We start from the raw sequence: 14,839 nt of genomic DNA, 5'->3' as shown, positions 1-14,839 counted from the left end.
ACGTTCGCTCAAGTGGAACAAGGTTAGTTTACCAGTAGCAAACCGCTACCACTACATCCTAAAATCAACTCTGGTTAAAAAGGACAAACGCATTACCCCACGACCTTTGTGCTAATTCATCCCAGGGAACACCTCTGGCTTAAAATGACTATCGAGCAGGCACCGTTCACATCAAGCATGCGTGGGTGGATAAGTGGGTAAATAAGCGAGTGAGTAAGATGGTTGGTCGGTCGGTCAGTGAGTCAATGACTCAAGCAGGCACGCCAGCAAGCAAATATCACTACTCCACGCAATGTATTAAACTATCCCAGAATGACAGTTAAATGGGGTCCTCTCAATGAAATATAGAGCTGTCTGAAATGCATTTATTACTCTTTGTACCCTTTGTTAGCTCTTTAGCTGTGATAAAAGAAAACAAAAATATTGAGTTTCTCAGGGTGAAGATGCCAACGACATCCTTGCACTTTAAGCCCAAACGGAAGCAAACTCGCCTGCGTCAGAGATGTGCAGTTACACCAGGCAGTTTTTGCGTTACAAGACTCAAGTGATTGACTTTTGATTCAAGGATGTCGTCCTATTCTCGGCTAGAAAGAGAAAGGTGCGATTGTTTTTTTATCAAGTTACTTGACTGGGAAGCAGCAAAACCCTGTTACAGACAACAACAAGCTTACCAGCCAAGTAAGTTCATGTAATACTTTTCTCAGTTTAAAGCCGAGTGTCTGTAAAACAAACACGGCCCAGCGCAACCTTCCTTAAAATGATACACTAAAGCTTGCCAATAGATGTTTAACACACGTAGGAAGGATAACTTAGGATTTAAGACAGACAGGAGTCGTTTCTTTTCAAGCATCAAAGGTGCCACGGGTCACTTCACTTGCTGATTACTGTGGCTATCGCATCATTCTTCTTTGATTCCTAAGGCTCTCAACCGCTCAATCAATGGCGGATGTGAGTAATGGAACAACGAGTATAAGTTGTCTGCCACAGGAAACCCAAGGTTGTCTTTGTGAAGCTTTACCAGGGCTGAACGTAAAAATGTGGAGAACCCAAGATTCTTTGCAAAGGCGTCGGCTTGAAATTCAAACTTTCGGCTGAGGACGGTCATCAGAAAACCTAGTAACTTAAAAACCAGAGAAGAGGAAAGTGACGTCACCATTTCGATATCGTGACCGCACTTGATCGAATATTAGACGTACGCTTCAGCAAAAACTTCTCAAGCTGTAGCACGTTTACATTTGTCAGAAAACGTTTTCGCTACCTTCTATACTACCGTAGGCGGCAGAAAATGTTCTCTCTTTTATATGACAATTTTCAAAACACTTTTCGTTTATCATCACTTGAAACTAGTGCGAGATAGTGTTCAAAGATCTACTTCCTCTCCAATTCCCTTCCTCAAATGCAAATGTTGTAGTCTACGAGAAGTGCAAGGTAATTTGATTTTATCAGTTTAGTTGATCATTTAAATTCGCTCTGACGAAGGGCTAACGCTCGAAACGTCAGCTTTGAAACCATTTACGGTAGCCAATCGATAAAACTAAATGACCTTGTTACCCCCACCGACGCAACACCACAATTTCTTTGGCAACTTACCCCCTTTACACGAGAAGTGCTCTGGGGTTGATAATAACCAATCAAATCGCTGAAAAATAGTAGCTCTGGGGTTGATAATAACCAATCAAATCGCTGAAAAATAGTGGCAGCAGCCACACAAAGTAGTCTTTGTGCGGCGAAGTTTGCTTTTTTTTTATGAACCGGTTCAGTGCTGGATCAATATATTATTTTTACAGAATAAAATCCTGTATTTTTCTATTTAAAAATTGTTGCAATTAGGTGGCAATTGAGCATTGTGTCATGCAATTTTGGCCCCAAATCATACTTGTGATTTCAATCGGACTTGCGCTGCGCGCTCGATCGATTTTTAAATCATGCGATTGATTACAGACCAAATTGCACTCCACTCAGTCCGATTGCCATTATCCATATCACTAGTAATACATACCTCATTGTAAGGTGAAAACATAAACTGATTTATGATCACCAGACCGATCATTGTGGGCTGTGAGTCGGGGAAACCGAAGCTCGCAAACAATGCCTTGTTATGCATCAGAAAACCGAACATCATGAACGAAAAAAATGTGTTCACCTACAAGATCAAAAGAACAAGTTCATTACAACATAGCCAAAGAGCCTTCCCTTTGAGAGTATCGGTGCAAAAGAATTACTTGAAAGAATCTGGAAAGATGCTGCTCAGACATGTTCACTCGTATATGCAAACGACCTGTTAGGATGGCAGACATATTGGAAGTTCACCTGTGAGATTCCAAGGTTTTTCAGAGTGTGGCTAAGTTTCCAGTGACCCAATTCATGCCCTAGTACTGCCAGTATCTCATCATTTGAGCATCCTTTGACCTTTTTCACCTCACCATCTTCTGTTGCATCCTGCAATGATGGAACAGCAACCGGTCAAAAACAAAAACAGCAAAGTCTCCAGGAGTATAACTCATTCAAGGATTCAATTATACAACAGGTTATAACCCTTGACACTCTAAACAATCATCAGTTTGTATATTCTCCATACTGTTCTCTATACATTACCTAAGTTTTCAATCAAGACGACATCCGTTCATTTAACTTAGTTTGTGTAAAATTAATGTCGTCGTTTCAATGCTCTTAATTCTTGTACATGTTAACCAACTATTGTTTTCTTTTTAGCATGGGGGCTTGTAAGTGGGTTGGATTTCAATTTTGTTTGCTTTTAGGGGATAGGGTAAGGTAATTTACCTCGTAGTGGACAACCTTGTCCCATTGTAAATTTACTTGCCTTTGACACATTATTAAATAGATAAATAAATAAATAAAATAAGGTGCTGAAGAAGAGACTTCATTTAACAATCAAGAGCTCTTAAGTTGGTGATCATTTCTTGTGACCATCACGTTTGATTTAAGGGTGATATTGTAAGGAGAAAGTAGATGATTTACTCCCAAGATCTGATTGTTAATTCTCCCCATCCAGCTGCTACACATTTCCTTGTAAATTAGTTACAAGAATTTGGTGTTAGATCAAGGTAACAACTTCTTCCTGATTTGCTCAATGGATAGAGCGCTGGACTGTTGTGTGGGAGGTCGAAGGTTCGAGCCCCGGCCGGACCAACACTCAGGGTCTTAAAATAATTGAGAAGAATTTGCTACCTTTCTATAACATCAAGAAATGGTTAGATATTCTAGTCTTCTCGGATAGGGACAAATAAATGGAGGTCCCGTCTCCTGCAGGGTTGGGGTAGGAGACGTTAATTTCCCAAACACGAGATTACCGTGTGATAGATGTCCTCCTCTGGGGTGGGATGGGTGGGAGGGTGGACTAGCACGAATGGTTCCCATGTCCTTTCTAGTCCTTCCCCACTGCAAAACTTAATGCAGTGAAAATGGACTAAATTAAACTAAATTAAATAGCAATTGTATACTAAATTAAATTAAAATTAAATTAAGTTTCAGTATTCTCATTATCTGTTTTCTTTGAGTTAAGGGGTTAAAGGCTGAACCAAGATCAAAATCAAAACTTTATGGCTAGGAAGCTCATGTTAGAGAGGGTTTTAGTAATTGGAACCCAACTACAAACCTTTCCTTAACCAAACAGACTACTGACTTCCAAACCAAATAATACCATCTTTCTTATTCTATTTACAAACATGACACAATTGTCCTTGCCGATCCTTGCAGTATGCAGGACGCACCTCATATTTAACAAATGGTAAACACCACAGCGTACACTATTGAGTTATGGATGCAAGCAGGAGGTTGCTAAGCACGAAAGAAGCGTAAGAGTCACTCGAGGTGATAGCCGAGAGCGACTCTAGCTTCTTGAGTGCTTAGCAAACCTCCCAAGTGCATCCATAACTCAATAGTGTACGCTGTGGTGTTTACCATTTGTTTTATAACATAACATTGATACATTGTAGCTAAAGAGTTCCCATTTATTTATCAAATCTTACGGAATCTTACGTGACCAGAAAAAACAAGCGCGCGCAGAAAAATAGTCTTTGCATTTGCTCATGTCAGCAGCGTATACCTATGGGCAAATGGGGGATGCTGAATTGACCAATCAGAGTGTGCGCTTTACTTTGGTTATGTTATAAAAGAACTTTGTAATGGGCCTTGCTCACAATAGTCTCTGTGGCTCAGTGGTAGAGCACTGAAGTGTAGAAGCTGAAGATCTGAGGTTCGATTCCTCATTAGGATTCTGAATTTTTTCTTTGCCCCATGTTGGTGACAAGACCAAAAACTTCTTTCTCAAATAATCCTAGTACAAAAATTATTACTAGCACCTCCTTCTGCACATTATTTTCCACAGGCTCGTCCACTGCCTCCTTCTCTTGCGCCTTGCTGTCCTCATTTTCCTTTCCACCTTCTCTGCTGTCATTCTCTTCTTTCACAGGATTTTCAGCTAGCAAAGTGTCAAAAAGAACGATCCTCTTGTTTTTGAAGAATCCGTAGAAATAAGCATTGCTATGAGAGGATCTCTTGGATCCATCCACAATATAAATTTTGGTTAAGGGAAAAGATATCTTGGCTGCTAACTCCTCAATTGCAAAGCGCAGGGTTCCCTCTGGAAGAAGAGTGAACTTGTCAAACAGAGGGGCTATGTAGTCCATGTATACAGTCACTAGAGCCTGAAACATAACAAGAGCAATTGTCAATTGCCCATTCAACCCCAGGAGTGATCAAAATAAGACTTCCCCTAACAGTTATAATACATTTTAAAGCAGAGAGGCGCAGGAAGAAAGAAACCATCAACTAAAGGTCATTGTGCAATTCAAAACCAATTTCTCAGAGCTGAAGTTTTCAGAAGTAGATGGCTGATGAGTAGAGAATTGAATCAATCATAGCTTTATGGCCAGGGATTTGATCAGGAGGAGAGGTACTGGACACAACTAGCTTCTGACGCATCCATCTTAAGCAATGTTTAGCTGTTCAATGAAGCTACACTGAGTGTAACCCAACCTTAAACCAGTTAAAATGTCTTTTAATGAAGAAAGTTTAATGCCACTCAACAGAAAGAAAAAAAAGGTGCATGCTTTTGAAAAAAAAATGGCTGTTTTAGGAGTCACAAAACTTTCAAAAGCAATGATCAATTTCCATCCTTGTGTAGTTTCATTTTAAATTCCGGTCAGTTTGCTATCCAGACATAAATCTTGAACGAATAGTGTTAGTTCATGCATATTTTCAGCAAGTTTTCTAGATGTTATCACAGGCAAGCTGCACCTCTGATTGCAACAAAAAGTTTTTGGAAAAACTGAGGTACTGGATATTCACTGGTTTTTACAATACTTAATAAATTAATTGTATGGAGTAAGGAGTTATCTACGCACCAGAGTAACTATAAGTGTAAATAGCCAAGTATAGATGAAGAAGTATTGTCCACCCCACTTGATGATGTAAAGTAATGCCGCAACTAAAGGAAGTGATATCACTAGCATGACAACAAGCTTCTTAACAAGATCCTTTAAGAAGAAGTCAAGAGTCTGTGGAGGTAGTTCAACGAAACAACCATCAATTCAACATTTTTATCATTGACAAATAAACATGTACAGCAAGCTTGAGCACAATAACATTCTCAAAAATATAGTTAGCAATATTTAGTATGGCTTTCAGAACTTTTCTTGCAGCAACCAAGCATCCATGGAAACTTACATAATTTAGTACTGGTGTGTATGATCTAAATGTACATACTATAACACAGTCACGTATATTACAACAGTTGATGAAATAAACAAATCACCAAGCTGACACAATTACATTAATTTTTTAGGAATAAAAAAAGTATGATAGCTGGTACAGGTAGCTCAAAGAGCACATGAATAAAATCAGGTTTTGAAAAGAGTTAAGCCACAAGAGCTGGATTCAAGTGTACCTAAATGCAAGTGCAGCAAGATGCAAGTGGAACTGAATGCAAGTGGAACTGAATGCAAGTGGAACTGAATGCAAGTGGAACTGAATGCAAGTGCAGCTGAATGTAAGTGCAGCTTAATATGCACAAGGTCATAAGTCTTAGTAATGACTCAGTACACAATATCCTTGAAACTCTGACTGTTCTTATGCAACATTTTAGAATATTCCTTTACAAACCTGTTTGTTGAAGCCATGTTTTTCTTCAATAACAAATGTACTATACAGGCTCCAAGGAAGATCTGTAATGGTACTGAAAAGCATTCCGATCAAAAGAAATGCCAAAGATTGAGTGATCTGTCAGAAAAAAAAAAATGTAAAGCATCAAATAACATTTGTATTCGTTATTGTCAAAGATTGAATCTAACTTGGAGGAAATGATAGACTTATTGAGTTGATCTTCACCATGATTTGCCTAAAATGGCTTAAGAGCTCTTTAACCAGAAAGTCCATGCTATCAAAGCATATGCTGGCTTCAGTAGCATGCAGTGATGACAGGGGTAGTTCTCATCCCCTTAGATGGGGTATCAGTCTTTCACAGGGTTACCCAGCTACGTTCCATCAGGTGTGCCTATCAGCTATGGGGCAGGTGAAGTCTGTACTTGAGCCATCTTATCCTTGTTTCCTTAGCATGAAGTGACTACAACTACTACTTATCTCCCTTGGACGGGATATTTGTCCATCAAGAGGTTAACCCCCCTCCTCACCTCCCCACCATTTCATCAGGCTTCCCAGACAATTCCCAGGTATCACTTTATGCACTTGGATGGAGAAAGGCCTGTAAGAGTTAGTGTTTCGCCCAACAACACTGCACATTGACCTGGTCAAGTTTCAAACACAGACCTCTTCCAGATCTGAAGTCCAGTTAACAGTTGGGAGGTAGCCATTTATAACCCTGGATGGATAACAGTACTGTTGAAATACAGTGTCTTGCCCAAGAACACCACACAGTGACTGGGCTAAAGCTTAAACCTGCACCTTTGGATCCTGACTGCAGCATCCGGAACATTGTTCACCACATCTGTCCCCTTCCCCCCAAATGATTATTACTATGTTGAATAATAATTTGACAATTTGGCCAATTTATCACCCAATGATCAACTCTGCTGCTGTATGTGCAGTAAAGCCAGAGCTATAGTGTAGATTACTTTCTCTATATGGATATGATTATTTTTTTTCATAAACTTTTTATGACTTTACACACCTCATAATCAGTCGTGTAACCAAATTTGGAAATCAACACTCCAGAAATTCTCCACAAAAAAGGTATTCCACCCAGCAGTAAGATGAGCTGAAGGATACAATGAGTAAGCAAATAAATAGATGAAAATTAAAATGTACCACTTTGAAACAAGGAACTTAATTTACATATATTTAAAGAACAATACACACTTTACGTAAATGGAAATAACTAGGAATTTTAAAATTCTCTTGGCTTCAAGCATCCCTAGAAGGTTTGGTTTGACAGGAATAGACCACTTTCATAAATGGCTGCCAGATTAATATTCTTTTGTTTAAATTTAAATTTGCCTGGGTGGCCTCGCTTGAGATAATGTATTCTTTTGAATTTTGTACTGGAGAACGAGGTCAGTGTGGCAAATTTAAATTTAAACAAAAGAATATTAATCCAGCAGCCATTTATGAAAGTGGTCTATAACTACATGCATTTGGACTAGCCAAAATATTTGCTCAGATTTCGCTCTTTTTGTGGAAACTGCTAATAGCTTTTGTCCTCTTTACAGCAATATTAGTAACTCCATTTTTTGAATGCCTGTCTCACAATTTGACAACATAAGGGAAGACAACTGTATGCAAAGTTCAAAACCACAGTTTTCTATTTGAGCAAAAGACAGCCACCCAAACCAAAAGTTAAATTTGGGCACTCGTGAGATAAATAAAGGCCCCCATTGTGGCATCTGGCCTTCTCTTTGAAATTTGTGTAAACCTTTTGGATCAATGAACAGGTGAGTGGAATAAAGTCTTGATTAACTTTTGATGCAACATCAACTTCTCTCTTTGTTTCATGAGAGAAAACAAGACAATACGAATAGAAAATCCTGGGCCGGGTTGTTCAAAGGCAGGTTAAGATAAGCCAGGGTTACCGTGAAATTTAATTGCAGATCTGAAAGCTTTTAAATAAAATTCACTTTAATTCCATTTATTTACTATTTGATGATTGAATGCTCTAAGAAGAATTGGGAAAATCATCTCAAAATGGCTTTTGAACAGAGAAATATAGAAACCTGGATTAAAATTTAACCCTGGGTTAGCGCTAATCCATCTTCAAACAACTGGGCTCAGAAGTTAGTCAGGACTTCCTTAATGCTTTCTTCTATGCTTTCTTCAACTTAGAGTTATGATCTATTGATATACATATCTAACCGTTGTTTCTGCTTGAGAATAAGCTCCAGAGAAAAAACCAAATGAAGAGCGATCCAGCTGGTAAACCCGTGCTTTCTCGAATGACTCATGATCCAATGTATCTTTAAGCTCAACAGGAACGTCCTTAGTAAATTTCAAAACTTTATGCTGAAAGAAATTTAAAAAAAAAAAAGGAAAATGAAAAAATGATCACTTATTGCCTAGCAGTGGATTATAATTTTTCAGTTATCCTCATTGCCCCTTCACAGAAACACACAGCTTCATCAACTACTTTGGCCAACTGATCTTACAATTAATTTTCTTTCTCCATTCTAAATACATGTTAACTCCAGAGACTCTAAAGAGTCTCACGAGAAAAAAGTGCATCAATGATTACAGTTTACTAACTTTCCTACATAAAATGAATGAATGAATGAGACTGTAAAGAAGGTGATGCAAGTGACAGCTTTTACTGATAACCCTATCGCACCTGTCTAAAGTAATACAATAACAGAATTACCCATTTTCAAAAACCTCGCAATTTGAAAACATATATCAAATATAAAATTATATCTTTTGTTTTCTCATCAAAAAGGTGATGAACAATGCATGTGTATATTTCACATCAAAGGAACAATACCTTTTTTTGTTACTGTTTGAGAGTCACTGTACATAATTTATTAACATTGTCTTATACCAGCCTTTGTATGGTGCCTTTGACATTCATGACTAGAAATTCTTCAATATTGAATATTCTGAATGTACGCTGTAGCTTGTAAATGTAAAGCTACAGCCTTTTGGTAAGATTAAAAGGAATTCAACTGTTGAATAATACACGATGTGCATGCTGGGAAACTCACAAAACTGGAACAAAGCTAAACAAAAACATATTTTGTGGATTGTGAACAATGATGGAAGAGTATGCTTTCTTGTTTGTGCTTGAAATATGCTATTAGAAACTGAAATCTCAAGCCAGTCATGAGAAATTCATGTCTGTTTTGGCGACTTTCACTTTCTTCACAGAAATAGGGACAAAGTGGTTTATCATAGCTTTTCTTTTCTGAGGGGACAACAGGGAGACCAGGGGGGAAGGGAGGGTTGGAGATGTAATCTCTTTAGAAATATATAGTAGCGTGCATCTTGTGTTCTATAAATTTTTGTGTGATACTTTTGAGAATAAGAACGATATAGCTGAAGACAAAGCTCATAGTAGATACGTTCGGACTTTTTCAATTCAACTGCAAATGGAAATTTACTGTCTGGATAAGTGAAAATTGGTTTCACCTGAAAGTGAAATCGTCCAATGACAAGCTGTTACTTTCGAAATTTTACTGGGTCTAATGAAAATAGGACGAAATAACAGCTCCACGGGCAGGGAAATTTTAAAATAAGGAGCGTAAACATATCTGTAGAACTCAAGCATACTCTTAAAAAGGAAATGAAGGGCACTTGTGAAATTCAAAGTATGTACAACTCTCTTTTAAAAATACCCTTATCAAATAATACCTTAGCGAAGAAATATTTACTTCCTATGTGTGATATTCGGATATACAGTAATACAAACCCTCGATGTCCTTTGATTTGGATATTTTAATCAACACACTACTCACATGGCAGCCAACGAGTATCACAACAACAACTTTCCCTAGGCATCACGGGATGCCTACAAACACAACCTTTTCGCACTTCCGGTACAATACACTACATCCCTCCCTGTTTTTCCTTAATTTAGAGCGAAAACCCAAACATAAATAACACAACTCTTACAATGTCTTGCATATAAATGCAGGCCCGGGCCTACTGTTCATAAACAAAGTCCAGTCGGATTCCTAACATAATATCAATGAGCCTACAACAAATAACATTCAATTATCCCTTAGAAAGTTCGTAGTCATCAAATCGTTTAGGCGGTCTGACATTCCGAGCTGGCCTAGGACAAACTATCTGGTTAAGTGGACTTCGGATAGTGGCAGTGGCCTGCTGAACAGACATCGATGATCCAGTTGGCCCTGGCCTTGGGAGTTCATCCTCCCCTTTTGCTACCTCTGTTTGGTTTGTTCCTTCTTGCTCTCGATGGACGGGAGTAATATCGACTTTCGCCTCCAAGGGTTTCTCTTGATACTTTTTCACAAATGAGACATTTCTTTTAAATTCGGCACCGGCTGTACTTCTAATTGTTACCTCTCCTCCTTTCCTGTCTATTACTTCGCAAGGATTTGGGTCATAGTTTGGAGACAATTTGTTAGTCTTCGAGTTCTTCAGCAGTACTTTATCTCCAACCTCCACTTCACTTGCAACAGCAATTCTCTTTGCATCAACATACTCTTTCTGTGATAACTTCCTTGACCAGTCTCGATCGCGGACTTCCTCATTAGTGATAGGTGCCTCCCTTCGCAAGTCTGGCAACTTTGACCGCATTTCCCTTCCAAACATCAGGTAGAAGGGTGTTGCCCCAGTTGTCATCTGAGGAGTTGACCTATATGCGGTTAGGAACGTCTGTAACTCTTGACGCCAATCTTTCCCCTCAATGTGAGCTATCTGGACTGACTTCATCAATGTGCGATTCTGACGCTCTACTTCCCCATTGGCCTGCGGCCACAGGGGAGTTGTTGTGCGGTGTTCTATCCCATTTTCTGCAAGGAAGGCTTCGAATTCTTCAGATACCAGTTGAGGCCCATTGTCAGTCTTGAGTGAATGCGGCACTCCAAACCGGGCAAATATTGGTTTTAGAGCTTCAATGAGTCTTGTGCTAGAAGTTGACCTCAAAATAACCACTTCAAAATATCTACTAAAATAGTCTACCACCACCAGTAAACTTTCCCCTGAAGGTAAGGGACCAAGAATGTCAGCTGCACAATCTTCCCAAGGGCCACTGGGAGGAAGAGCTCGAGCCATAGGTTCTGGGGGAGCATATTCACTGACCACTTGACAACCATGGCAACTCCTGCACAGCTTCTCTGCATCAGCGTCCATCTTGGGCCACCATACTTTACTGCGCAGTCTACATTTTGTTTTAACAATACCCTGATGTCCCTCGTGGGCCAACTCCAAAACACGCGGTCGCAATTCTCGGGGAATCACTAGCCTGGAACCCCGTAAAAGCAGCCCACCATATGTACACAATTCATTCTTCACATGCAGGTATGCAGGTACATTGCACTGACTCCAATCTCCTGTTTGGACACATTCTTTGATGAGGTTCAGCTCCATATCCTCAGCTGAGGCTTTTTCTAGTTCAGCAGGTGTCAAAGCACAAGGAACACTATTCTCAACCACAGCATGCACAAAGTCATAATCTTCTCCGTCGTTACCTTGGAACCCACAATTTAGCCTAGACAAGGCATCTGCGATATTGGTCTTGCCTGGTCTGTAAACAACCTTAAAGTGATAGGCCTGTAGGCGAAGGACCCACCTTTCCACATGGGCAGAAGTCTTCGATTTCTGAGAATAGATGTACTCCAGCGGCTTATGATCCGTCTCAAGCTCAAACTCCCTGCCGAAAACATACATGTCAAAGTGTTCGCAAGCCCATACCAGGGCTAAGGCCTCTTTCTCTGTTTGGCTGTATCGCCGCTCCACATCAGACAGGCGTCGCGAAGCATACCCAATCACACGCCACTCACTTCCATGTAGCTGGGTTAAAACCGCTCCAAGCCCCACCGGTGACGCATCTGCCACAATTCTTGTTCTGCTGTTTACATTGAAGTAAGCTAGGACATCCGCGTGCGTGATCAGCTCTTTTAACTTCTCGAATGCCAACTGTTGTTCTTTGCCCCATTTGAACTCAGTATTCTTGTGGGTTAACCTCTGAATCGGTTCTGCAATGGATGACAGATCTGGGACAAACTTAGACACAAACTGGGCAAGACCGAGGAAAGATCTGGCTTCACTAACATTCTGTGGAGGACCTGCCTGTCTGATTGCTGCGACTTTCTCTTCACTGGGTTCTATACCGGTCTGTGTTACTTCGTGACCAAAAAATGTCAATCTGGGTAATCTGAATTCACATTTGTCTTTGTTCAGTGTCAGACCTGCTTCCCTCAATCGATCGAGCACAGCCAAGAGCCTCCTATCATGCTGCTCCTCCCCTTGTCCGTGAATTATTAGGTCATCTGCTATATTAGCCACGCCCTCACGGCCTCGCAATACGTCCCGGATGATTTGTTGGTACTTTTCAGGTGCTGAGGTGACACCAAACATGAGTCGGGTATATCTATAGAGACCACGGTGAGTCACGAACGTTGTCACATGTCTACTCTCCTCAGCAAGAAGTATCTGATGAAATCCCCACTTCAGATCTACACGACTGAATACTGTGCTACCATTAAGATCTAGAAGCACCTCCTCTATTGTAGGGATAGGCTGACGTTCCCTCACTATTGCCTGATTGGCACACCTCATGTCTACACAAATCCTGATATCTCCATCTGCCTTGGGTATAACCACAAGTGGTGAGACCCACCCTGTTGGTCCATCAGGAACCTCCTCTATAATTCCACTCTCCAACAATTCATCTAGCTTTCTCTCGACTTTCTCTCGTACACCGAATGGAATCCTGCGGACTGGCTGCGCCACCGGCTTCACCGAATCATCGATATTTAACTTCAACTCGTAATCCCTAAGAAGCCCAACACCGCTGAAAAGTTCTTTGTACTTTTCTTTGATATCAGCTTCTGTATTGACGGCATTAACGGCATGGCTAGGCCCAAGTCGTAGCAAACCAAGTTTCACTGCTGTTTCTCTGCAGAGGAGACTTCTGCCATCTCCATTTATAACTACAAAATCAGCTTTGCAGGTCACACCAGTGTCAATGGACATTATATCTGCTGTAAGTGTTCCAAGTGTTGGCAATGGCTTTGTACTTCCATAAGGAAATAAGGCTTTGGCCTCCTTTCGGGTCTGACACTGGATTTTCTGTGACTTAAGCCACTCCCAAGTTCCTTGGCCTAAAAGGTTGCATGTTGCTCCTGAGTCAACAAGGACATTTGGCAAATGAGTACCTCCAACTACAACAGTTACTATTCCACTCTTTTGGTCAGGCTTATCCTCCACTGAAAACACATAATTAGGTGTTGAGTCTTGTCCTGATTTAGTGCTACTATCAACATAATTGGTGTTTGTCTTTCTGCCTCTTTCATTCATACTAGATGTATTTCTCCAATCACGCCGACCGTCACCTTGTCTTTGCCCCATATGGGAATCCTTAGCGAGCTTCTTACAACACTTGACCTTGAAATGTCCAATTTCTCCACACTGAAGACACTTTCTACCTCGAGCAGGACATCTCCAATCTCTGGCTAAGTGATCCTCTCGACCACAATTGAAACAGCCCCTCTTCTCGCTACTAGTGCTCCCTTTTAAATTTACCACACTGTTAACCTGCTCTGAACTTATGTCGCCTCCCCTTGCCCCATCGTCAACAACAGTGTTCACTTGTCCTGAACCACTGTTAGCCCCCATTGCTTCCATCTGCAAATTAACTGCTTCCTGTGCCCGAGCTGTAACTAGTAGATCATTCAAAGTAACACTGCCTTCCTTTTCTAAAAATTTCCGACGCAATTTTGCCGAGTAACATTTGTCAATCAATTGATCCCTGATGTACTCATCTTCCCGCTCTCCAAACTCACACGAAGCGGCTCGTAGTCTGAGCCGACAAACAAATTGATCGACGGTTTCTTCATTACTCTGACTAATTTGCCGAAACAAATGTCTCTCAAACGGTACGTTAGCTTTAGGAATAAAATAGTCATCCAGTACCTTGAAAGTTTCGGCGTAGTTCTTCTCTGCACCATCAGGCACCAGTGTGAAATAAACTTCCTGTACATCGAGTCCAGCTGTGTGAAGTAACAGGCCACATTTCTGCGAGTCATTCGTGATCCCTTTACCAAGCGCGTATAACTGAAACGCTCTTTTCCATTTTCTCCATCGCTGCGAAACCGAATGCGGATCTCCTTTAACTTGAAAAGGCTGCAAACTGCCTACTTCCACAGCCACTGGGGTCGACACCCCACTACTTGTGCTCGCCGAACCGCCATCTCCCTCACTCGATTCTCCGCCAGGCATTGCAAAGAAGTATGTCCCCTCCAAACACAAAATGGTAAAAAGAAACTAGCACAAGGACATTCCTCTCCATCCCATCCTCGTCGCCAGATGTGATATTCGGATATACAGTAATACAAACCCTCGATGTCCTTTGATTTGGATATTTTAATCAACACACTACTCACATGGCAGCCAACGAGTATCACAACAACAACTTTCCCTAGGCATCACGGGATGCCTACAAACACAACCTTTTCGCACTTTCGGTACAATACACTACACTATGACTGTCTTAAGTCTTACCTGACGGTATGAGAGATAGTTTTCCCATAAGTACGTAAGCCACAAAAATCCAACTACGGCTAAAAGCACGTCCACCATTTTGGAAAAGAAAGGCGGTCCCGCGATCTTACCAAACAGCGTTTTACCATTACAAAGAAAGTCGTGGCTGCGTAATTCTATCCCAGACTCTCTCAGCCGGTCGGTGATCAAT

The 14,839-nt window shown here is 40.7% G+C and overlaps 1 protein-coding gene across 1 annotated transcript; it reads right to left on the bottom strand.

The window, feature by feature from the left end:
• Positions 1-345: 345 nt before the first annotated feature.
• LOC111335576 (CAAX prenyl protease 1 homolog) lies at positions 346-14,807 on the bottom strand. The gene is made up of 9 exons (XM_022941519.2): positions 14,650-14,807; positions 8,326-8,472; positions 7,148-7,234; positions 6,124-6,240; positions 5,367-5,519; positions 4,323-4,667; positions 2,311-2,439; positions 2,000-2,143; positions 346-1,120 (listed from the first exon to the last, which is right to left on the bottom strand). The coding sequence occupies exons 1-9, from the start codon at positions 14,725-14,727 to the stop codon at positions 899-901; spliced, it is 1,422 nt and encodes a 473-aa protein (XP_022797254.2). The 5' UTR covers positions 14,728-14,807; the 3' UTR covers positions 346-898.
• Positions 14,808-14,839: the final 32 nt, after the last annotated feature.

This window comes from Stylophora pistillata, chromosome 8, assembly GCF_964205215.1.
Source record: "Stylophora pistillata chromosome 8, jaStyPist1.2, whole genome shotgun sequence".
Taxonomy (NCBI): domain Eukaryota; kingdom Metazoa; phylum Cnidaria; class Anthozoa; order Scleractinia; family Pocilloporidae; genus Stylophora; species Stylophora pistillata.
This window is presented reverse-complemented; position numbering and strand designations above follow the sequence as displayed.